General features: G+C 36.4%; 1 protein-coding gene across 1 annotated transcript in view; it reads right to left on the bottom strand.

Moving 5' to 3' along the window:
* Positions 1-9,212, bottom strand: part of NDUFS4 (NADH:ubiquinone oxidoreductase subunit S4) — a 146,236-nt gene extending 137,024 nt beyond the window's left edge. Inside the window, exon 1 of the mRNA XM_037799249.1 lies at positions 9,062-9,212. Within this exon, the coding sequence (XP_037655177.1) occupies positions 9,062-9,159 (98 nt within the window). The 5' untranslated portion in view covers positions 9,160-9,212. The remainder of the gene's footprint in view (positions 1-9,061) is intronic.
* Positions 9,213-16,613: the final 7,401 nt, after the last annotated feature.

Raw genomic sequence — 16,613 nt, 5'->3', positions numbered from 1 at the left:
CATTATACAAGATTAGAGGAAGTTGAACAACATCTCAGCCCCCTCGAGGACCACAGAACAGAAAATGGAAGAACATAAGAAAGAATGGGGAAAAAAATCGAAAAAATCGAAATGGATCTAAGGGATATGATAGATAAAATAAAATGTCCAAATTTAAGACTCATTGGTGTCCAAGAAGGGGAAGAGAAGGGTAAAGGTCTAGAAAGAGTATTCAAAGAAATTGTTGGGGAAAACTTCCCAAATGTTCTACACAATATAAATACACAAAGCATAAATGCCCAGCGAACTTCAAATAGAATAAATCCAAATAAACCCACTCCAAGATATATTCTGATCAGACTGTCAAATACTGAAGAGAAGGAACAAGTTCTGAAAGCAGCAAGAGAAAAGCAATTCACCACATACAAAGGAAACAACGTAAGACTAAGTAGTGACTATTCAGCGGCCACCATGGAGGTGAGAAGGCAGTGGCATGACATACTTAAAACTCTGAGAGAGAAAAATTTCCAACCAAGAATACTTTATCCATCAAAACTTTCCTTCAAATTCGAGGGAGAGCTTAAATTTTTTACAGACAAACAGACGCTGAGAGATTTTGCTAATAAAAGACCTGCCCTTCTTCAGATACTAAAGGGAGCCTACCGACAGAGAAAAAAGCTGAGGGACTTCACCACCAGTAGATCAGTCCTATAAGAAATGCCAAAGGGAGGTGAGCAGGCTTAAAGGAAGGGACACTAAACAACTGACTGAAACTACATGAAGAAATAAAGGAAAAATATAAATACCAATACTATTGTATTTTTGATTTGTAACTCCACCATTTACTTCCTACAGGATCTAAAATACATAAACTGTAACGATAAATCAGTGGTTTTGGACTCAATGTAAAATATGTAATTTTTGACCAGAACTACACAAAAGTGGGGGAATGAGGGAGTATAGAAACATAGTTCATGTGTCACATTGAAGTTAAGCTGGTATCAAAGAAAAACAAGATTGTTATAGATTTATGATGTTAAATTTAAGCCCCATGGTAAACACAAAGAAAGTATCAGAGAATATGACCATAGAGATGAAAAGTTGAGTAGGGGTTCTGAGAAGTGGGGGAAGGGGCAATGGGGAGTTAAGAAATGAATGTAGTGTTTCTATTTGGGGTGAAGGGAAACTTCTAGAAAGAGATGGTGGGAAAGTGATAGCATTGCAACATTCTAAATGTGATTAATCCCACTAACGGAATGCTAGGGAGGGGTTGGAATGGGAAGATTTACGCTGTATATACGTTTCCACCACTAGAAAAAAAAAAAAAGTCTAAATAGATGACAATTAAATGCCAAGGATGATCCTGGATGGGATCTGAGGATGGAGGAGAGGAGGCTCAAAGGGACACAGATGGGACTTAAGTGAAAAAAAAGGAAATATAGAATGTAAGCTTTGTATCAAGGTTGAATTTCTTGAACTTCTTAGCTGCTTTTAATGGGATTGCATAAAAGAATGTTCTTGTTCATGGGAAACATATATGTGAATTATATTGTTTTTTCAAGGATGTGTGCAGCTTCCTCTCATATGTTCAGAAGACAGAGCAATAGATGATGGATGATAGGGAGGAAGAGAGGGAGGGAGGGAGGGAGAGAAAGAAAGAAATGGTGGTGTGACAGGATGTTAAAGATGGTAGATCGGGGTAACCAGGGGACGGGGGTCGGGGTATGCTGGAGTTCTATGTATGGGGTTTGTACTGTTTTTGCAACTGTTCTGTAAGTTTGAATTTACCTCAAAATAAAATTTCTTATTAAAAAAAAAAAATCCAACTTAGAGTCAACTGTGTTTTCTTTAGTTTTATATTTCAGCTCACCAACACATCAACACTGTTCATCTCATTTAACTAAATGTACAGTATACAGTTCAAAGAAAAATAGCAATAAAATGGAAAATTTCCTTAGGAATACCAGGTTTTAATGCATTAGGTATATGGTAATTAATAAGGAGTAAACAAACTGGAGATGCTAAGTCTGGAGCACAGACTTGGAGGGAGAATGAGTGATGACAAATGTTTTCGATTATCTGAAGGGCTGACGTGCATCAGGAGTTAGACTTGTTCTATACAGCATTAAAGAGAAACATCATTTATCAATGAGTCTAAAAGACTAGAATGTTTTCTAGGGCTACCAGAAATTCATGATCTCCTCTTCAACAGCTAGATTATAAATAGGGAGGAAGTTCTAGAGATTCCTGCATTAAATAAAGGGCTGGACTGAATAATCCTAGAGTTTTCTTTCAATTCAAACATTATATGAATCTATGAACTATAACTTAAAGTTAACCTACCAAGGTAGAAGGCATTGAACACCTAAAAAGGTATCCCTTCCTGACAAAATATCATTTTGTGCAAAATATTATTACACAAATTATAAAACACTTTCCAATTTTTTAAAAAGGTCATACTACAGAGAGTATCTAAACGCAAAACCTTAACAAGAGCCATATTAACCTATTTAATTTCCCTAAATCTCATTTATACTAAGGAGGCTAAAATTAACTTCTTAAATTCAAATTACTAATGTCTAAGTCTAATTTCATTAGATTTAAAAGACAAAAGTTATAAATATAAATTTCATGCAAATTTCTATAAGTATGTTGAAGAAATCTCTTGAAAAAGAAGTGTTCTTTCCACACAAAGAGTGGCAGTCCTCAAAAGAGCCAAAACCACTGCATTCACTTTAAAGCTCATCAAGACAGACTGACATTTTTAGAAGCATATGGCTTGCTGAACAGTCATCTAGAACAGCATAGCATCTTTTGTCTAGTAAGCCCTATTCAAGCACCATTTACTTAAGTATGGAGTGGCTGAATAAAGGAAAGAACATATTTTTGAGTCCTAGAAAACACAAAGAAATAAACTCTTTATCTAGCTTTGTTGAGGATATAGCAAAACATATTAGAAAAGCAGCCAGATCTTTACTCAGAGACAGTGCTCTCAACATTTCAAGCAATTCTAACAAATCACTGAAACAAAAGAACTCTAGAGAAGCATGAAACTTTCTTAGAGAACTATATCCAGCCAAAGACTACCTCCCTAAAAAAGGCATTTCCATTTTAAAGGATAAAACACTTACTTCTTAAAACTCTGAAGGGCAGAGTTCAACAGCTGCACTGTATTAAACCTGAGCCCTTCCAAAAGGAAGAACAAGAATCTCTAGAGAGGGAGTAACATGGCCTGCTTTCTCCAAAATTACCAAAATGCTTTGCTTCTATGGGAAAAAAAAAAAAAAAAAGTTCTATACAATGCATAGGTGAAAAGCATAAGACTTAATTAAAACGATTTAGATTAGGAAAATAAGCAAAAACGGAAGTATTTTTTTGTTGTTGCTGGTTGGTTTCTGGAAATCTCCCCTACCAAGGAAAAATGCAGTTTTGAGATATATTATGGAAACTACTTTTTCAGAAAGTCAGTAGTTTTCTGCCCTGGCTTTCCATCAGAATCACCATAAAACTAAATCTCAGCCTAAACTTACTGAACCAATATAGGTTGAGGCCAAGGCATCTGAATTTTTTAATGACTACAACAGGTGATTTTGAAGCACAGCAAGGGTTTATAAAAACCACTGAACCGGAGAATAATCCCATCAAATAAAATTTAAATCTACTGAGTCCAGCAAGGAGCAAAGGTCACATTCAAGCAACTAAGTAGTTCTTAAGAATCTAAAGTTGTATTTATCTATCAAAGTACTAAATAGACATCAGTATAGGACTTGGAACAGGACTTGCAACAGGAATTCTGAATTGCTCTTATGTCATTACTTAAAGGACAAAAGACTTAGAACAGTTTGCTAAAATATTCAAATATTTATATGAAAGGGATTATGAAGAACGTGGACACTGAAGGGCTCCGGTACAATCAGAATCAGGTTCCAACAGGGTCTTCAGACCCTGAAGACTAAAAAAGAAAAATAACAATAAAAGCTCATGTATTAAATGTATAATCATCTGCCAATCTTAAAAGAGCTCAAGGCATTCAGCAAAGTAAACTTTGGTCATCATCACAGTTTCATTAGGACTACTTTATTTTACACAACATTCTAACAGATTTAGTTGCTTGATACTCAAAAGCCCATAATAAATGAAAAGTGGTGGTGAAACTGCTAAAGGGAAGCAGATCAGTCAAGAAAGGATACAAAAACCACTATTTAAAGGCAGACCACAAGAACTAAGAAATCATAGCAGTCACTCTGATAGTTTTTAAAGGTAGAGAATACATTTATTTTTCTAATGGTCATTGGAGGAAGAAAAACATACTCAGTACACCCTACTGAATACATACAATACATGTATTTTGTTTAAGAAGGTAAGAAAGTATAATCATCAAGTCACCTATAGAAAACCTCCCAAAAATCATTACAAAATCTAGGGAAAAAAAAATCCTTAGCTGCAAAAAAAACCCCACAAAACTAATTCCTCATTTGGAGACCCTCACTGTACAAAAGAAACAGTGGAGTAAAAGTAAAGATAAGAGCATCACTTAGTCTCTGAAATAAAGAACACACCTTACTAAAAAGAAGAAAGAGAGAAGACACTGAGGTTTTATTATGATTTATTCTCAGACATAATAAATTTCACTGCAAAAGTCAACGTATTCCTTTAGACAGCTAAACCAGACTATCTCCTAGCAATGTAAACTTGAGTACAAAATTTAGCATCTGAACCTCAATTTCCTCATCTGAAAAATGAGAATAAGAACACCTGAGTTCATAAGATTCCTGTGAAAAATACATGAGATAATTTAGGTTAACTCCTTGACACAGTGGCTGATACACAGTAAGTGAGAAATAAATGTTAGCTGCTATTATTAATTTCTGCTCAAAAAGAAAAAAAAAAAAAAAACAGCCATAAAAATAAATAACTCAACTTCTCAACTTTTAGCAAGGGATATGGTATATTTTAGGAGCTTTCCTACTTGAAATTGTCTTATTCTGTACTCACCCCTCTCAAAAACGGAGACCTCTTCTAACATATAAGGAAACAAGCTGCTCCATCTTTCTCTATTAAGGCCATGTATTACTAACTTTTAAAAACTTCAAGTAAAGTAGCTTGCAGAGAACAAGTCTAATAATCACAGTTAGTTGCTCTCATTCTGTCAAACCTCTCATGGTCCATGGTTACCCTTTCTCAAATAAATTCATTTCCACTTCTTTTTTAAATTTGTATATAAAAGGGGAGTCGGAACACTCGTTGAGAAGATTCATGGGTACAAAACAACTATTTACATAACAATTTCAATCAGAAGTTAACAGCGTTCTAGCTGAATATCCTAAACTCAGACCATTACAAATAATTAAGAAAAAATATGAATTGTAGATATTTTGTATTAATATTTATGCAGGTTACTGCCTACTTGTCTTTTACTGATGAGACTATTAACAGAAATAATGCCTATGGCTTCCTGTTTCCCTCGCAACCACTCCATCCTAAATCTGTATTTACTCATTATCTGCTATGCACAAGCCATACACAGGGTGCCACGAAGTATACAAAAATGAATAAAAATGTATTCCTGTTCTCCAAAAACTTGTGACCTCACTCCTGATATACCATTCCATGTGCTAAAGCCTGCTCATTTGCAAATGTGCATGTGCGTATACAAAAGTTTGTTAAGCTGAGAAAACCAACAATCAAAACATCTTTGTGGCTTACAACAAAGATTTATTTCTCATTCACTTAATACAACCAATAAGGATCAGCTTGTGCTTTGCTCCATGTTGTCTTCATTCTAGGATCCAGGCTGAAAGAGTAGCCCCAACCTGGGATATGCCCATCTCAAAGCAGAGAGAAAAGAGCAAAAATTTGAGTTAGCTCTTAAAGTCTTGGCTTGATGTAGCGTATCATTTCCACTAAAATTTCACTGGCCAAAGCAAGTCATTTAACCAATGAGGCAAGGATATATAATCCTCTCACAGAGAATGGTAGTGCATATTTTAGACAATAATACAATCTACCACGATACCTATAGCCAGGATTAAAGAAAAGAAAACTATTCAGGATATTCAAATCAACATTTAAAATAGCTAGCATCTATTTAAGAAAGGCTTATTATGTGTCAGTTACTATTCTAATAGTTTATATGTATTAAAATATTTAATTCTAGGAAGAATTCAACTAAGATTTCTACTACTGATGAAAACTGACCAATTATGGGTATTTCGTAATGAGCAAAATGAGCAAAACAATGGAACTTATTAGAAGACACTTTAGAAGCATTTCAAACTCTCAAAACTTGGCTTTGATACATGTTATAAAGACAGGAAAAGCAGCTCCCCCTTGGGCAGGAATTTGTTTATCCAGCTTATTTGAAGCAGAAGCCAACCTACTGATCTTAAACGTCCTAAATATTTCTCAAATTTGGTCTGAACCAGCTTGCCCAGCAAGGTGTAATATACACAGAAATCTTGTCAACCATCAGACCTCTCACTCACTGGAGGTCCCCACAGACTCATAATTTCACCCAGGTTTATCTAATGCTGAAAAAGGAAACAGAGCAACAGAATATTGCCCGAGACTGAAGCACAAAATAGGCTTTACCGCGAGATCCCATAACATTTCCACCATAGTTAACATCCTCGGAGGATCTACCACCCTAGGGAGCTATGTCTGAGGTAAGCCTAAGACCCAGACCAAACTGAGAAGTAATAAAAGAGAGAGGTGAGATAAATACATGCACACAAACAGGGGCGCGCACTCACGTGCAAACTAAACCTGCATCAAATGTCCTGAGTCCCAAATACCACTATTTTGAATTAGCGTCATTTTATTAGTAAAAATTATCCTAGAAAACCCCTTAGGAAAGTAAGGATAAATGTAGACCATTAACGCCTCTCCCCCTCACATTCAGTCCAGAGAAATGGAAACAGATCAATTGCCATATACCATGTTATACTCACTCTAGAGCACATTCAGTAACTAGATCAGCTGAATCACCAATGCCATTTAAATAACTGTTCTTCCTCATGTGTGTATGCTGTTGGGTTTTTTGTTTGTTTTGCTTTTCGTATTTTACAGATATGTATATAAGTTAATGTTGCAGCTGCTTCCCTTTTTCTGATAGTTCCTTTTCTTCGATATTTATATTCGTTCTCTACTCCCCTCCTTATCATGGGCCTTACTGATTCCACTCTCCCTCATTCTACCCCTTTTTAAGGGATCTGAAATGTTACATCAGTAGCAAATACTTTTCTAAGCATTAGAATAAGATTAATTTTAGATGTAGATTTCCCTCTTAATTGGTTCTCTTTCCATTCAACCTTTTCAGATCCTCATTACCCTCAAACCCGTGGAGAAGAAGTGCTTAGGAATAAAAAGAAATACTATGCAAGAGAAAAGGGCCATAAATTTCCTCCAAGGTGAGGTGAATATCATAAGCTCTTCAGGTAAAAAGGTGGTATAGAGGTTAAATAAATGTTATGTTTAACTCTTATTTAAAATTCATTTTCCTTTGCTTTTTAAGTTTTTGAAAGTATGAAACAAAAGTCATCTTATATGATTTTTTAAATGATTTTATTTTCAAATTTCTCATAACACATCTGAAGTAGGAACACTTAAGTTTGGATAAGTAATAATAATTACCAGCAGTATCCAAAATCTATTATCATCCTAACTTCAACTACTATAATTGCTGATAAAATCACTGTGATTTAAGCTAAGATATACAGCCATGTTTTGATTAACCATGTACTGATGGGTCCCTTCAAATCTGTTTTCATCTCTAGGTACATTATTTGGGAATGTAAAATCAATCTCATGATGTGTAGGAGAAAAAAAACTAAGCTGGGTCACCTTTACTCTAGCCCTAAACGAACCAGTGGAGTATTTTACCTTAAAAAAGGTCCCCATATATAGAACAGTTAACTGCAAATTTATCATTTGTCTTTTCCCCACCTCAGCACCCTTATTGCTCAGTGACTCTTTATTATGTATCTCTCAACCTATCATCTTCAAGCCATTTCACAAGCCACTGACCCTATGTAGGAAAACTACCTAGAATACCTCTTTGCAAGGCAACATCCACTATTTAAAACTCACCTCCAAAAATTCTTTATAATTAACTTGGTTGTGACTCTCTGCATTACCTTTATATTTCTTTAATATAACACTAAGTTAATTAGCATTTGATTATACCCTCTTTCAAATTTTTAACAATACTCATTTCTCTCACCTCCTTAACATCTCTATCCAGTCTTTCTATCTTTGTTCTAAACACGTAGTGCAGCAGTTATACCAAGAGGCTACCACACTAAAGATAAAACATAATACTTTGCAGATAAAAATGCTAAAATACATATATGCGTGTTTGTGTACGCTGTAGTATTAGTATTATAATAAAGTCAGGAAAATTGGAAGTAACATAGAGACAGGAGATTAAGTGATGCAGTTTAAAAAAATCATCACAAAAATGCTTCAAGGCAAAAACCAAACAACAAAAAATCCCTGATTTATTGTAATAAAAATGCAGAAGAGAAAACCTCTCGGCATTACCACCAGGCTTTTAAAAATTACTTTCCAATATTATTGGCAGTGTTGTTTTTAACTAACGTTGAATTGAAACCAAGTTTTCCTCCCAAACAAACTGATTAGTAAAACAATCTTTCTCTTTGAAACTCAATCAATTCCACATAAAGCCATGGAAGGGAGAGAGCGATGTAACCCTCCTATTAGCACTCGAGCTGCAGGTAAACAGGTGAAAAATGCAGGGAGGTGCGAAAAGTGGGGAGAAAAATCAATGAGACGCCTCTCGTTTTCTAGGAGCTAGGGGTCTGCTCTCAACTCCTGAGACAATCCATCCCCCACAAACCCTCGCCCTTTGCCACAGGCCAAAGGTTTCCGAGAAACCAGAGGTCCTCCTCCCCCTCCTCGCATTCACGCCCCCACTCGCCTGGCCATCGCCCCATAATCGCAATTAGTCCCAAATCCGCCCGCCCTATCCCGAGAAAAGGGTCAGAAAAGGACGCTTCCCGGAGGCTCCGGAAACCAGCAAGAACCCGAGAATCTTGAGGAAGAAGTCTGACAATCCTGTTACCTGGTCGAAACCCTGGAAACGGAAATGGCAGCTAAAACTGCTGCCCTTCTCCCCGACATCGCTTGCCTCAGCGCCACTGACATTGACACTGCCGCCATCTTGCTGCAGGCAAACACCGGGATGGGAGTATGGGTCACCGCAAGGGACTAACTTCCTTCGTTCTCAAGCCGATGCAACTGCAACGTGATGGAGTGTGGGTTGGGTGTTTTGTTTTGTTTTGTTTAATACTGAGGTTTAGAAAAGATGTGAAAGGTTTGACTGATAGATGTAAGAAGAAAAATGTATGGAAGGAAAAAATGCAGAAGTGCATTAAGTGAAAACATTACCTCCATAAAGTGTAATCCTTTTTGGTTGTCAGTACTGGGTATTTGCAATGAGAATGAAAAGACCAAAAGAAAGTAAATGGAAATCTAAACACCTACAACTTATAATTTTTTCAAAGGACTCAGAACACTGGAAGAGCCAGAAGGTTCTTTGGGTTCTTGAAAACCCGAAGTAGTGCTTTTCCAAAGTATTGCCAGATTCAGTCTGCAAACCCTTAGGATGGGGCTGTATCCTGTTTGATGTTCTGTAGTTGTAATAATCATATTTTCCAAACAAAAAATTGGACACATGGCCTGGCAAAGGATTATTTTTTAATGTGTGGGTTTATATGAAAAATCAAAGGAACAGAATATTTGATATCACTATTACCTCAGTGAATGTGTGATCATGATCCATAGAGCACCAAAAATATTGATGCACAGCACATATAAAACAAAAATTGCTTTCTTGGACAAGTGTTGGAAACCTGTTTGTATTGAGAGCTACTGACCTTAAGAACAATAGGTGACGGTGGATCATATAAAATAAAAAGCAGCAGGTTAGTTTGCGGGTTTTGTCTTTTAAAAGATTTTTTTAAATAGATTTAGAAAGTTCCTGCTTTTAAAATTAAGTCCACCAAAACATAGCCTTTATTAAACAAATAGGATTAATAAGGGATGGGGAGTATCTTGGATCTACATTAAGGCCATTTAAAGAAAAGCTAAACACATAAGGGGAGAAGGGGAAAAAGAAGATTCGGGGTCAAAGAAAAGAGAAAGCCATGTCCAGAGAAAGAGAAAATGCACAGAAGGATGAAGGAAAGTGAGGGAGAGCTGTCTCAGAGGAAATTTTTTTAACCTTTATTTTGAAGTAATTATAGATTCACTGGAAATTGCAAAGATAGTACAGAGAGGCCTTCTGTAATCTGCACCCAGTTTTCCACATTAATCACATCTCATTTAACTCTTAGTACAATGTTAAAACCAGGGAATTGACAGAAATATAAAGTGTCTGTATAGTTCTGTGTCATTTTACCACTTGTCAGTTTGTATGACCATCACCACAATCAAGACACTATTCAATCACCACAAAGATCTTCCTCATGCCACCCTTTTCTAGTCACACCCCCCCCAAATCTGTTCTCCATTTTTAAAATTTTGTCATTTCAATAATGTTATATAAACAGATTCATGGCATATGTGACCTTTTGAGATTGGCCTCCTTCACTCAGTATAATGCCATTGAGATCCATCCCATTTGTTGCATTTATTAATAGTTGATTCCTTTTATTTCTGAGTAGTAATCCAAGGTATAGATTTACCACAATTTGTTTAACATTCATCTATTGCAGGACATTCTGGTTGCTTCCAGTTTTTGACTATTAGAAATAAAGGTTCCTTATGAACAATTATGTACTGGTTTTTGTGTGGACATAAATTGTCACTTCTCTAGGAGAAATGCCCAAAAGTACAGTTGCTATTTTAAGTGTGTGTTTAGTTCTTTAAGAAACTGCAAAACTATTTTCTAGAATGGCTGTACCATTTTGCATTCCTAACCACAATATATGAGATATCATTTTGCCACATCCTCACCAGCATTTGGTACTGAATGTTATCTCACCAGGCTTAATTTACATTGCCCTAATGGTCAGTGATGTTGAATAATTTTTTCATGTGCTTATTTGCTATCTATATATCCTCTTTGATGAAATATCTCATGCTTTTGCCCATTTTCTAGTTGCATTGTGTTTTTTACTGTTCAGTTTTCAGAGTACTGTGTATTCTAGATGGGAATCCTTTACCAGATATGTGATTTGAAACTATTTTCTTCCATCTGTAGCTTGTCTTTTCATCCTCTTAATAGGGTCTTTCTCAAAGCAAAAGTTTTTTATTTTGATGAAGTCCAATTTTTGAATTTTTTGATTTATGGATTGTGCTTTTTGGTGTAATGCTAAGAACTATTCACCAAGCCAAAGATTTTCTCTTATTTTTCTCCTAAAGATTTTGTAGTTTTACACTTTACATTTGAGTTAATTTTTGTGAGTTAAATTTTTAGTTGATATGATGTGAGGTTTAAGTGGAGGATAATTTTTTGGCCTAAGGATGTCCTATTACTCCAACATTATTTGTTAAAAAAGACTATCCATCTTCCATTGAATTTCTTTTGCACCTTTGTCAAAAAATCAGTTGGCCATACTTGTGGCTGCCATTTCAGGGTTCTCTATCTCAGAGGGAATTTTAAGCCCAAGAGAGGCTTTAATGTTTATGTTAAACTTTAAAGATTTCTAATTCAAGGAGAGACTTTTGACCTGTCCTAATCTTCTTAAGGGCAACTTCCTATATCTCTGTTTTTAAATGCTTTCTATCTCCATTGACCAAAACCTAATCTCCATCTACCACCTCTTCTGGTACCTCATTTCTATGAATTTGGAATCCACAGTGATTTTTTTTGCCTTCCTATGTAACCGATAATCCAAGATCAGCATTACTGTCATTATATTCCTGTAGAATCCCTCTTGACCTTCTGCTGGATTCACTTAGCTACCCATATATTAGGTTTATAATCCACTATTTGTCTTTTCTAAACAGAACAGCAACTTAAGAGACATACTTTACTACAATTGAGTACTATCCAATCTTATCTGGCTCCTCAGTAATTTGGCATAGCTTTTGATTCACTTAGTGTCCTTGAACTTTATTTCCCAAACGGTATTCTGGGAAACAACAATTGTATGAGACTTTAACAGGTGTTTCTTAAAGAATGATTCCATCCTATTAATATATTCCTAACTTGAATAGTCATCATGCCCTTGGAGTCATCCTTAATTCCGCTTTCTTTTACACTCCACCTCAGTCTTTAAGATAAATCCAGAATCTTACTGTTTCCACAGCATCTACTGTTACTACTTTGATCCAAGCCACCATCAACTCCTGCATGGATTGTTGCAGGAGTTGATGCTGCTTCCACAAAGCCACCAGAGGTATTGAAACAAAAGTCAGCTCATGCCATTTCTCTGTTCAAAACCCTCCAGGAGCTTCCTGTCTCATTCAGAGTAAAAGCCAAAGACTTTCTGTGCAACAGGGTGCTCCAAAAGCTCTCCAACCTCATTACTACCACTGTCCCTCCATTCACTGCACTGTAGACCCAGTAGCCTCCTTCATAGTTTTAGAACATATTAGACACTCTCCTGTTTCAGGATCTTTGCATCCACTGTTCTCTATGCCTGGAATGCCGTTCCCAGATCTTTGTTCACATGTCACCTTTTCAGTGAGGTCCTTCCTAACCACCTGTCTAAAATTTCAACCTCACCCCAACAATTTTATGTACCTTCCTTGGTTTATTTTTTCTCCCTAGCACTTTTGTGTCAGGACTTTATGAACTTTCTCTGATGAATGTGAATTAAAAATAAGGAACAAATAATCCCTCTGGTAAGTAAGGTCAGTTTCCCTCCAGCTATGGACTTATATGTTTACTTACTTTCACAGTAATGATTCCAGAAATGTTCTAATTCTTCAATAAATATTGATCAAATGAAGAATCTCTTACTTAACTTAGAATCATTAATTAACCTTATACTTTTACTCTCACTTTTTAGCTGGGCAATTGCGATGGTCCCTACCAGGTCACCCCATTCATTCTGGTCTCCAATTTATGTTTTACTTCTCTGTAAATCCCTCCAATGGTTTGCCACTGCACTCAGGATAATGACAAAATACCTTCACCTGATCTTCCAGGCTTTACATGGTTTGTCTCCCACTGTGGTAGATCGTATTAGGTACCGCAAAAAAGACATGTCCTTAATCTTAATTCTTGTTCCTGTGGGTGTGAGCCCACTTGTAAAAAGGACCCCTTGAAGAAATATTATCAGTTAAGGTGTGGTCTCATTTGTGAGCAGGATCTTCTAAAATCCTACTTAGGTATGGCCCAGCTAAATCAGGATGGGCCTTAATCTGTATTACTGAAAGCCTTATAGAGAGAAGCCAGAAACCAGAGAAAGCCAGAGGAAGAAGCCAGAAGTCAGAGGAATCCAGAAGAGCAGACACGAGAGAGGGATCTCTATGTGATGGGAGGCAGAGATGCAAGCCAAGGAATCCCAAGGATTGAGGCAAGACAGCACCAGAATCCTACAGACTTTGGGGAGAAATAAAGGCCTTGCTGATGCCTTGATTTTGGACTTCTAACCTCCAAAACCATGTGACAATTAATTCCTGTTGTTAAGCTGTTGTGGGTTGAATTGTGTACTCCAGTTTGGGTATGTCTTCGGTATTGGTCTGCATGCTTGTGGGTGTGGACCCATTGTGAAAAGATCTCTTCGAGATGTGACTTCAGGTAAAGTGAAGCTCCACTGAATTAGGTTGGGCTTTAATCCAGATTACTGGAGCCCTTTCTAAACAGAGTGAAAGTCAGATGGAGAGAGAAGCCATGAGAGGCCGCCCTGTGCATTGCCATGAGACTGAAAAGCCAAGCAAAAAGGATCACTGCAGCCAGCCCTAGAACACCACGGTCTTTGGGGAGAAAGCTTTGCCTTGTTTATATCTCAATTTTGGACTTCTCCTAGTCTCAGAACTGTTGTTTAAGCAAACTCATTGTCTGGTATTTGTTTTAGCAGCTGGAAAACTAAAACATAAGCCAACCAGTGTATGGTATTTTTCATAGCAGCCTCTTAAACTAAGACACACACCTTCCTCTCCAGTCTTGCCTTGTGTGATACTCCACTGACTTTCTGTCCATATCCACATTTCCTCCTACCCAGAAACTTTCACAGGCTGTTCCCTCTACTGGAATATTCTTCTTTGCCTCTTCTCTAGTCATCCTTTTTGCTCTTCAGATCACAGTTCAACAGTCACTCCCTGTGGTAGAAGCTATAGATATTTTACACACATTTTCCACAGCCCCCCTTCCTTGCTGACAGAGTCCAACTCCTACTATAGAAACTAAAACTGCTGAGTACTCACTTTCCCTTCATCTCTTGCACATAGACATGTCCAAGGGCCGCTGTATCTGAAATCCCTTCTAGATAAAAAGAGACACACAAGAAGAGATAGATGCCTATCTTCCTGCCTTTGGATGCAGTTGTGTGAGGACATGAGGGGGCAGGCAAAAGATCCTGGCAAACAAGTGAGGATTGAGGAGCAGAGAGAGGGAAAGAGCTTAGGACTCTAAGGACATTGTTGAGTTATGAATCAGTCTGATCTGAACCCCTCCAGACTTCTTCTTATGTCAGATAATAAATGGCCTAATGTTAGAAATTCTGCAGATGAAAGCATCTTTACTGATGCTCTTATACAAGGAATAATTCCCCAACTTCTCTGACCAGGTCAACTCTTCTGCTTGTAGATCCTCCTGGCACCATATCCTTCTCCTTTGTAGGATCTTTCACACTGCAGTTTTAATGCAATGTGATTGTCTCTTTCTCCAGACTGTAAAATAAGTTCACCAAGGACAGGGATCATATCTGGTTTTGACTATCATTTTGCCAGTGCCTAGCCTAGTTTCTGACATACAATAGGCTCCAAAGATGTGTAGCATAAATGAAAGTAAGCTAATGGGAACTTTAAAAATGACAAAATATGGAAAAAGTTGCCTTCTTATTTTGTTATTTTTTGCTTTGGAAAAAACATGTACAAATCATGTTAAATGTGATTTTTCTCTCATGTCTAGAAATCTTATTGGTTTCTAAAATTTCGTCTTTTATTAAGTGCCGTAACCTGAAGACCTTGATGAGATGTTGAGGGTAGAGGCCCAGTGGGCTGGCAAAAGACCTGAAATCATAGATCTATGTTTAACCAAGCTTGCATTCAAAAAAAAATTTATAATCACTTTCATTTCTTTATTTCTCACACTGCAGGTACAGGATATAGGCCTAGAATGGAACAGAAATGTCTTGCTATGCGAATTTATTTATTTACAATTTCACCTAAACTATAATTCTACTACTAAGCTTAATAGAATGTCTATGTCCAAATGCCATTGTATTATTTCAAATCAAAATATTAAAATGTGCATTGACTTTGCTTTTTGATTGCATTTCATGCATGGTGGCCAAAATAAACATTTAGTTTAGTTGTTCTGATGGCATGTGAAATTTACAGTGCAACTGAAGTCTGGTTTTAATTTTTTCCCTTTGCACATGGGTCTTCAATAAAGCATCCAGAAGAAAAAATAAATTAAAACCAGACATTACTATCAGAACTTTCACATGCAATCACTGTAGACATGAAAAAATTCCACCTCCACTTATTAGCTAAAAACTAATTTTTAAATCATGTCTTATTTTTCATGACTAATTTAATTGAAAACCTTGAATTAATACCTTATCATTTTATAAAATTATCATAAATTTTCTGGCAGGACTGCTGAGGTTTTGGAAACAAAATAATTTCTACCTATAATGAAGAACTACCACTTTAAATTATTTTTGGAAAACAGTGTGCAATCAATCAAAATTCCTAAGAACTCAAGGAAATTTCCCAAATAAACTTTATCACCTGCCCCATCAAACTCTTGAGTTGCAGTCCTAGATTTTCAATTGCTTATAGGACATTCTCAAACTTAACAAGTAGAAAGCCAAATTAATAATGCTTCCCTTTCCCTTACCCCAAACAAATTTGTTCTTCCCCTCTAGTTACTCTGTCTTGGCAGTATACTGCCATATTTCTTCCAATACAAGATGTCATCAATTGTAAAATGCATTATTTTCTGTATCGAGAAAGAAAAAAAATGCAGTAATTAAACAATGACATGCTACCAATTATATATCCTGATTTCAGAGAGTTAAAATGTGGGAAAGTGCACATATAGTAGTTGCCTAATCCAGTATATTTTCCTCTTTTTACCTTAGTAATAGAACTCATTATTTTTAACTGTCCTCTGGAAAAAGAACTTTATTTTTCATACTTTCTATTGATAGGAATAGCCATGTGACTAAGTTCTACAATGACTTGTAAGTGGAAGTCTTATGTGACAACTTTCTAGGGAACCTCTGTTAAAACATAGATAGTTGTAGCACCTCTTTTCCACCATCTACTTTTCTGTTTTTCTTCATCTTGTTCTCTAGATGTAGATGTGAAGACTCAGATCATGAGGAGAAGATCCTTGCTCTATGGTGCAGCTGAATGTGGCAGGAGAAAAGCACAAAGCCATACTGATTTGTGTCCCTTGACCATGAACCTCAAGTTGGTTTTTCATGCTATTTGGCAAAAAAAAAAAAAAAAAAAAAAAAAAAAAAACTGTTTGCACCCCAGAAAAA

Source organism: Choloepus didactylus, chromosome 11 (genome assembly GCF_015220235.1).
Source record: "Choloepus didactylus isolate mChoDid1 chromosome 11, mChoDid1.pri, whole genome shotgun sequence".
Taxonomy (NCBI): domain Eukaryota; kingdom Metazoa; phylum Chordata; class Mammalia; order Pilosa; family Megalonychidae; genus Choloepus; species Choloepus didactylus.
The sequence above is the reverse complement of the archived record's forward strand: the minus strand, read 5'-3'. Positions and strand labels throughout refer to the sequence as shown.